The 9,077-nt window shown below is 48.6% G+C and overlaps 2 protein-coding genes across 2 annotated transcripts in view; one reads left to right on the forward strand and one right to left on the reverse strand.

The window, feature by feature from the left end:
• Window positions 1-5,412, forward strand: part of LOC122542057 (hyaluronan and proteoglycan link protein 2-like) — a 6,443-nt gene extending 1,031 nt beyond the window's left edge. The window contains exons 2-4 of the mRNA XM_043679347.1: window positions 760-876; window positions 2,747-2,932; window positions 3,784-5,412. Of these exons, the coding sequence (XP_043535282.1) occupies window positions 760-876; window positions 2,747-2,932; window positions 3,784-4,070 (590 nt within the window). The 3' untranslated portion in view covers window positions 4,071-5,412. The remainder of the gene's footprint in view (window positions 1-759; window positions 877-2,746; window positions 2,933-3,783) is intronic.
• Window positions 5,413-5,506: 94 nt separating this feature from the next.
• LOC122542058 (brevican core protein-like) overlaps window positions 5,507-9,077 on the reverse strand; it is a gene marked incomplete at its 5' end in the record, with an annotated part of 36,683 nt that continues 33,112 nt past the window's right edge. The window contains 3 exons of the mRNA XM_043679348.1: window positions 5,507-6,320; window positions 7,074-7,256; window positions 8,448-8,592. Of these exons, the coding sequence (XP_043535283.1) occupies window positions 6,247-6,320; window positions 7,074-7,256; window positions 8,448-8,592 (402 nt within the window). The remainder of the gene's footprint in view (window positions 6,321-7,073; window positions 7,257-8,447; window positions 8,593-9,077) is intronic.

Genomic DNA, 9,077 nt, shown 5'->3' on the forward strand with positions numbered 1-9,077 from the left:
TGGAAGTTGTGTGCTTGGGTTGTGAGTTGAATGGTGGGGTGGAGAGCTGTACCACAGGGAGAGGCCATTTGGTCCAAGATCCTCCCAACCCTGCTCCCCCTTAATCTCAACACCCGCGCCCCCAACACCTGACACCACCACTAGCTCCTCCCCACCCTCCCCCATACCGCCATTCTATCTTTCTATTGCTTTCTGCCTCACTTCACTTCCGCACCTTGCCCACATCTTAGCTATTCCCCTTGACTATCACAAGGACTTGACAGCAAGGGCAAAAATAAAAATTGCTGGAGAAACTCAGATCTGGCAGCACCTGTGGAGAGAAAGCACAGTTAATATTTTGGATCCAGTTACCCTTCTTCAGAAAGTTACTCGACCCAAAACATTAACTGTGAATTCTCTCTCTGCAGATGCAGCCAGGCATGCTGAGTTTTCCCAGCAATTTCTGGTTTTGTTTTTGATTTGCAACATCCTCTATAATTGGAGTTAGTAGCCCATTGTGGTTCACTGTAAGTGATGGTCCACGGCTTTGGCCGTGTGCTTCTTGAAAGGAATTATATGCAATTCCAAACTGCTGCCTCTCACACATGGCCAAGTCTATTTAAAATGATTATCTCTCCATTCTGGGTGGCACTAAAATAGTTGCCCTTCCTGCTATGAGTGTTCTCAATATAGTTGTCTCTCCATTTGTTGTGTGTGGTTAAAATGGCTGTCTGTCCCATTGCCAGATGTAATTAAAATAGGTACCTGTTCTTTCACCAGGCGTGGTGTTTCCATACCAAGTAAACAAGGGCCGCTACCAGTTCACCTATTACCAGGCCGTGCAGGCATGCAAGGAGCAGGATGCTAAGCTTGCTACATTCCAGCAGCTCTTCGAAGGTAAGGAATGCAGGAGAGCAGTGCCTAATGTGCCAGTCACATTGTGGTGAGGAAAGCAGGAGAGCACAAAGTAATTGTGTGAGAAAGAAAACTGACCAGAGAGTACTTTCCAATTTTCGGGGGCTAGTTTATAGCTTTCTGGCGCTCTTTGTAAACCTTCACTCACAGTCAGTTAAAGCAGTTGACATGAGGATTTTGGGATATCATTCTAGCTTTGTTCTTTGTGAATTTCTGCCAAATTTGGATTCCACCTACAACTCCCAATTTACATTGTCACACCCCTTCTCCCCTCACCACCTCTGCTACTATCATTGAGTGCTCTCTAAATAGCCCTATTGCTGGGAAAGGTTAAAAAGGCGGCCACTTCTGTTGCCATGCCCCATTTTCCATACCAACTGATCCAGGACCCCAGTAGTTCTCCTCAGAAATTCATCGCCAGTATTAGAGTTATGGATTTATTTCTCACAAGGGTTTGATGGAAAGGGGTTGAGGTTCCTTTGTGGAGAAATTTGCAAACACCGTAGACCATCAGGAAGTGATCGGCACACAGTGTCCTTGAGACCCTGCAGGAAAAAGAGTGGGTGGATCCTGTTGGGTTGTTCCCTGAGCAGACTGTCAAAGTCATTTGGCAGAATGTCTCATTGCGAAATCTTTCCAACAAGTACCAAGACATTGCTTGGGTGGTGGTGAGAAGAGCACTACCTATGAGATCTTTCATGTACCGCCCGGTCAGCCTGGGCCCCTGCATGCTGCCCTCAAAGTGGTCATGGAGCTTGAGACTATCACACATCTCCTTCTGGAATGTGCCTTTGAAATGAAGTCTGGAGAAAGGGCAGTGCTTTTTGTCCAGGTTCATTCTGAGTAACTCCATGAGGCAGGACTCTGTGCTGTGTAGTCTGTTTCCCAGGACACATACTGAGACAAACATCAATTGCATCTGGAAGACCATTAACCTAGTGAAAGGCACCCTTTGGTCTATCCAAAACTTGTTGGTGTTCCTAAAACGTGTTGCTCTTCCAGACCAAGGAGTTGACGCTGACCGAGTATTGCAGACTGGCACACTCCAAGGTCCAAGACTATGTGCTGAGGGATGTACTAAAGCTTGGGGCAGATGCTCCTAAGGGGCAGTGGAAAAAGACCACCATCTGAGGTCTTCTCGCTGAAGTGGGAGTCTCTCCAGTCCATTATCGGACCCTCCTAGTGCCTCAAATGCATGTATGCTTTGTATATGTAAGAGCTGTCTCTGGTTTGTTTAGATAGTCAAACTCCAATGTTTGTTTCCTTGATATGCTACTGTACAGAACTGAATTGCTTTGGGACTATGCATATTTAGAAAAATATTTTTATGAATAAAGGATAGTTTTGAAGTAAAAACAGAAAGGGGGTGGGGTGGTGCTGAAGGAATTGGCGATGGTGCAGCTGAAAAACTACAATAGGATAGCAGCTGGATAGGGCGTAGTTGCTGCCCCTTGACCTCCAATCAGAGGCCCCATCCTTCCAGCTTTTGCGTGCTGTTTATCCTATCATAGGCTTGGTCTCAGAAGGAGCAGAAAAGGCATTGGAGGAGCAGGGAGGGGGAGAGATGGAACATGCAGTTGGAGGACCAGAGAGGGTGGGAGAGGCAGCGCATGTGATTGGAGGAGTAGGGAGGCCAGGTGGTGTGGAGTGCGATTGGAGGAACAGGAAGGACAGAAGAGATGGTTGGGAAGGGGATTGTTGGGAGATAGGGTTTTTGGGTAGCGGGTGTGTGTTGACAGGAGATTTTTTTCAGGTGGAGTTTGTAGATGGGAGGAAGGTTTTGGGAAGGGAGTGGTTGGCAAATCAGTGAATCTGGCTGAGCTGACAACTCCGACTTTGGGCCCTTGGACAGAGTGGCAGAAGGGTCTGGACTGGTGTAATGCTGGATGGCTGGAAGATGGGACAGTTCACTATCCGGTCGCTGTCCCTCGGGAGCCCTGTGGGGGCAAGAACCTGCCACCGGGAATCAGGAGTTATGGAGCCCGGGACAAGCAGCGTGACCGCTTCGATGCCTTCTGTTTCACCTCCACCATCAAAGGTAATCCCTCCAAACATCCACAGAGTAACCTTGAGGGAACACATCCTCCCAACTGTATTCCTACAGTGTTGAAGAGTGTACTGCGGGAAAAGCACAGCCGGTCAGGGAGCATCTGACGAGCAGGAGAATCGACATTTCGAGCATAAACTCTTCAGGAAATGTCAATTCTCCTTCTCCCAGATGTTGTCTGACCTGTTGTGTGTTTCTAACACCACAGTCCTGTCTTTCTCCCTGTATTCAGTGCCTGCCCTGCCTTGGGATGCAACAAAGCACTTGGTAGCCCAGCACTCACTCAGTGCTGACTCTGCCAGTGCCACTTCCTCAGCGCTGGCCTCTGCCAGTGCCCACTTCCTCAGCACTAATCCTCCAACAGGTTGGTGCTCCTGCAGCACTGAATCTCCAACAGGGCTGTTCTCCCTCAGCTCTAACCCTCTGCCAGTGTCTGATTCCTCAGTGCTGAAACCCTGACAGGGCAGCGTTCCTTTAGTGCTGATCCTCTGACAGTGCCCACTCCCTTAACACTGACCCTCCGACAGTATTGCTGATAACAGGCAGATACCACCATCTGCTGGATGAGTAGAGCAGTACATACACTGTCCTTGAACCTAATAATTGTCACGTGATACATTTATTTAGACATGCTTTGTGAGATTCTTGGGACTATAAATGAAATTCTGTATCTCACCCCATGCTGTCACTATCCTGGGAGTATTTGAAGGGGGTGGGTGAACAAAGGGAGCTTTACATTGTACCTAATCCTGTGTTGTCCATGACCTGGTAGTGCTTGATGGGAGGGGACAGTGTAGAGGGAGCTTTACTCTGTATCTAACCCCCATTTCTTCTCCAACCAGGCTCGGTGTATTTCCGGAAAGAGTCTGCCATGTTTGACTACGTTGGGGGCACTAGTGCGTGTCGCCGTGATGGGGCCGCCGTGGCCAAGGTCGGTCAAGTGTACTCAGCCTGGAGGTTCTCTGGGCTGAACCATTGTGAGCCAGGCTGGCTGGCAGATGGCAGTGTGCGTTACCCCATTGTCTCTCCCCGGTCCCGGTGTGGGGGACCCCAGCCTGGTGTGCGCAGCCTCGGCTTCCCCAGACTCTCCCACCGTGCATATGGGGTCTACTGCTACAAACCACGATGAGCTCTCCCTTCCCCATCCCCAAAATCACCCCACCCCACTGCCACCTTCACCACACATCCTCTCAACCATCCCCCCACATTCCTTCCCTCACTGTTCAACAGGCTTGAGAGAGGCTGACAAGTTTCCGCCTATTGCTGTGTAACAAGCTCAAGGATGGAGCTGGATGGTCTCCAGTTCCTGCATAACAGGCTCGAGGAGCGGGCTGAATGGCCTCCTCCAGTTCCTGTGCAACAAGGCTCGAGGAGGGAGTTGAATGGCCTCCTGTTCCTCTGTAACAGGCTCGAGGAGGGGACTGAATGGCCTCCTGTTCCTTTGTCACAGACCCGAGGGTGGGGCTGAATGGCCTTCTCCTGTTCTTAGTTTCAGTGTGTCTCTGTACCAGACCCCTTCATCCAGACGGGGGAATGGATATAAACAACAGTCATTGATAAGTTCATTTTAGGGAACTCAGGAGAAATGTCATCATGCAGAGAACAGGGGGAACGTGAAACTACACTTCAATGGATTGAATCAACTGACGCTTTGAAAAAGAGGAAGACGAGCAGATGTGGGAATGATGACGGCTGGGGGAAAGTTGAAGATGATGTTGAGTGGCTGAGAGGAGATAGGTGGAATTGAAGGACATCTGCGTGCAGCACTGACAAGACATGCCAAACGGCCTTTCCTGCACTTGGATACAACTTCTTTGCTCTGTACTAATGTAACTGCTGTTGCCTCCTACTGGCCTAATGTGTAATGGTGACCATCCAGAGCTAAGCTACTAGAGTCTGTTGTTTCTAATATTTATTAGTGGGGACATAATTGGAACAGCAACTTCTAAATAGGTTATAAAGCACTACCTGCTAGCATTAGCCATGTCTTCACTGATGATCATTTAATAGCCACTTAGAGACACTAATCATCTGTATCGTAAACCCTCCGTGGTTGGACTTTGGAAGTGATTTGTGTTCTCCCTTGCTGCTAATACATATTTTTGCAAGATGCTGTGGAATTAAAATGGAATTGTGAATTTGTAAATTTTTCATTCCATGGTTTCATTTTTTTGTACTGAATTCCTTGATGTTGCCAGTTCTTATCCACAGTTTGTGGAGGATACACCATGCATTGGGTCCATTCACCTAAGCGTCAGCTCTCATCATGTCTGAGTGACCGTTCTTCCTGGGAGAATGGGGGTCGATCAACAGCACAGACTAAGATAACCTTTCACCAACCAATATGGGCCGAGACCAGGAACAATCCCCATGCTGGAACTAAATAGGATTGTGTACAATAGGAGTGAATGGGAAGGGGTTTGGGTCCATTGGGATTGTGTACAATGGGAGTTGGAAGAGGTGTTGTAATATTTTGAAAAGGTAATTCTTGGAAAGATATTTGAGATACTTAAAGGCTGTGCTTCATTTCACTGACCCAATTTAAAAATAACAACTAGAGAAAAGGCACATTTCAAATTTATTATAGTTTGAGGTGTAAAAGGATACAAATGAATTCAGCAGCAGCAAAACCCCGCGTGTTCTCTTGTAAGGCTGTCTGATTTGTACAGTTAGAATTGAGAACAATAGAAGTCACCTGAAGGGTAGTGAGACCAACAATGGACATGGTCTGGTGCAAAAAGATATACAATGGACAATCCAGTGGAGGGTTGAGTAACTTCCCACAATATAAGCATTGAACAGGGTGCACAGTCCCCTATCAGACACTCCCAGGACAAGGACTGCAAGGGGTTAGATGCAAGAGTAAAGCTCTATCTACACTGCTCTTCCCCCATCAAACACTTCCAGGACAGGGACAGCAAGGGATTAGAGTAAAGCTGCTTCTGCACTGACACCGTTAAACACTCCAAGGACAGAAACAGCCCAGTGTTAGATAGAGTGTGGGAGAGAGCCCGAAGCCAGGGGCAAGCTTTAACACAACTTATGGCAGCAGCTCAGAGAGAGGATTTCTATTAGTGCTTAGAAAGGTGTTTCTTATCCCTCTGTTAGTTCACACACAGGACGTGCTAGGAGGTCAGTGGTTTGACTTTACACAGAATTATTCTTTCAAAGTTAAAAGTCCAGCTGTTTCAGAATGTAGGGTGAGGTTTAGCAGTTCCAGTTGTATTTGCTTGGACAGACGTGATGACCTGGAACTATCCTCTCATCTGGAATGAGTAGGATACCCGAGAGATTCCCAAAGCTCCTTATTCCAACAACATAGCTGCCAAGGAATTGGTGTCATCTTCCTGGCTACTGGGCACCACGGTGTAATTGGAAACTGTGCAAGAAATAGGGAAAAGAACAAGGAAACATTCATTGAGGGCACCTTAAAAGACTGGGCAACTTTCCACTTATGGTAAATCCTGGGATTGGATATAGACTAAAGCTTTACCTACATTATCCACATAAAACACTCCTCAGATAAAACAGGTTAAAAATCACACAACACCAGATTTAAAATCAGGTAGCTGATGAAGGAGCAGTCCTCCGAAAGCTAGTCCTTCCAAATAAACCTGTTGGACTATTACCTGGTGTTGTGATCTTTTTTTAAACTTTGTCCACCCCAGTCCAACATCGGGTGTGAAGTTCTCTGTACACTGTTACCATTATTAAACACTCCCAAGACGGGGCAGCATGGGATTAGATACAGAGTAAAGACCTGACTATGCTTTTAAATTGAAAGTAGAGCTACCACTGCTCTTTTAACCTTAGATTAAAATTGCCTCTACACTGACCCCATCAAATGCTCCCCTGACAGGGACAGCACAGGGTTAGATACAGAGTAAAGCTCCCTCTACACTGTCCCCCCATCAAACACTCAGGACAGGGGGCAGCATAGGGTTAGATACAGTAAAACTCCTTCTACCCTATCCCCCTCCATCACACACTCCCAGGACAGGGACAGCATGGGGTTAGATACAGGGTAAAGCTGCCTCAACACAGTCATTTTAAACAGCATCCAGCAATATCACATTCCACCCCCTGCCCCTTTCCTCACCACCCCAGCCAGGCTGAAGCTACTGCAACTCACCATGTGTGCAGACAATCCGTGGCTGCTCCCAGCTGCCATCTGCCTGGCATCTGATGATGGGTACATGGCTTTGGGAGAAGCCTGCTTTGCACTGGTACCGTACGACCGAGTCGGTTTCATATCTGACTTTGAGCTTGCCAAGTAACTGAGCCTTTGGCACTGCAGGGGGTGGCCCACACGATCCTATCCACACAACCACCACAGGAAGGGAGACAGAGCACAGAAAAACAAGCTAAACATCCCTTGGAGAGAGAGAGGGCGGGGAGGGCGTGTGGCAGGGAGAGGTTGCTTGGCTTTCCTGCAATAGGATCGTTGGGGAACAAGGGGTTTTAGCTCGTGAACAGAATTCGGAGCAGCACTATGTCTCAATGGGTAGCACTGCACCTCACGGCGTCAAGGTCCCAGGTTTGATTCCATCCTTGGGCAACTGTCTGTGTGCAGTTTGAACGTTCCCCTTGTGTATATCTGGGTTTCCTGTCGGTGCTGTGGTTTCCTCCCACAGTCCAAAGATGTGCCGGTTATGGTGGAGTGGCTATGGGAAATTGTCCTATAGTGCCCAGGGATGTGCAGTTCAGGGTGATTTGGCCATGGAATATTGTCCCATAGTGTCCAGGGATGTGCAGTTCAGGGTGAATTGGCCATTGGTAATTGTCCCATAGTGTCCAGGGATGTGCAGTTCAGGGTGGATTGGCCATGGAATATTGTCCCATAGTGTCCAGGGATGTGCAATTCAGGGTGGATTGGCCATTGGTAATTGTCCCGTACTGTCCAGGGATGTGCAGGTTAGAGTGGATTGGCCATGGGAAATTGTCCCATAGTCTCCAGGGATGTGCAGGTTAGGGTGGATTGGCCACGGGAAATGCTTGGTTACAGGGATCGGAGAATTGGGTGGGTTTGGGTGGGATGCTCTTTGAAGGGTCGGTGTGGACCCGATGGGTCAAATGGCCTATTTGCACATTGTAGGGATTCTGTGAAGTTGGGATGATTTCCCTCAGAATAGAGAAAGAGGGGGGAATTGAACTGAGGCGTTCCAAATCGCGAAGGGGATTTCGATCGAAGCGGAATGAGGGAGAGCCTGTTGCTGCTGGCAGGACGATCAGTCACCAGAGGGCGTACATGGCTTGAAGAGATTTGGAAAAATGAACCAGAGAGAGGAGGACGTGAGGAGAATTTGTGCTTTTTTGGACAAGTGCTGCCTGAAAGGGAGTAAGTTCAACAGAAACTTGGAAAAGTTGGGGGAGGGGACACTCGAACAGGAGAGATTTGCAGGTGCTGTGGTGGTGCTGGACAGGAGGGGTATGGTCAGCGAGAAGGGAAGGGCTGAGTCAGGCGGGCTTGCCGAGTACAGGATGGGAGGCGGAGCAGCATACTTACTGGCGCCTTTCTTGCAGGTGAATGCGAGGAAGTAATTACATGGCGCATCGCTCCATTGGCCTCCCTTGTGCCAGACCATCACCACGCAGTTTTCACCAGACACAAAGAAACTGTCTGGTTGGCCACTGTACCAATTCTCATAAAGCTGGGGGTCGCAGGCCGGAGGAGATGTGGGGAGAGAAACCCACAACATGACAAAAAGGAAAAGGAGAAATTGTTACAGACAGTGTCAGTGAGGATCACACCAGCATGAGGAGGCCTTCCACCGCCTCTCCAACGCCTCTCCAACTTGTTACACAGGAACTGGAGGAGGCCATTCTGCCCCTCTCAAAATGGTTATACGTGAACAGGAGGTGATTCTGTCCCTCACTAACCTGAGTACCCCACTTTTCTCCTAATCCAATTGGGAGTGAGTTTCCTATTCTCTCCCACTCCCAGTGGGAGCGAGTCCCCCATTATCCCCCCATTCCCCACGGGAAGGTGATTCTGTCCCTCACTAACCTGAGTACCCCACTTTTCTCCTAATCCAATTGGGAGTGAGTTTCCTATTCTCTCCCACTCCCAGTGGGAGCGAGTCCCCCATTATCCCCCCATTCCCCACGGGAACGAGTCCTCCCTTCTCCCCCCACT

This window comes from Chiloscyllium plagiosum, chromosome 39 (assembly GCF_004010195.1).
Source record: "Chiloscyllium plagiosum isolate BGI_BamShark_2017 chromosome 39, ASM401019v2, whole genome shotgun sequence".
Lineage (NCBI taxonomy): Eukaryota > Metazoa > Chordata > Chondrichthyes > Orectolobiformes > Hemiscylliidae > Chiloscyllium > Chiloscyllium plagiosum.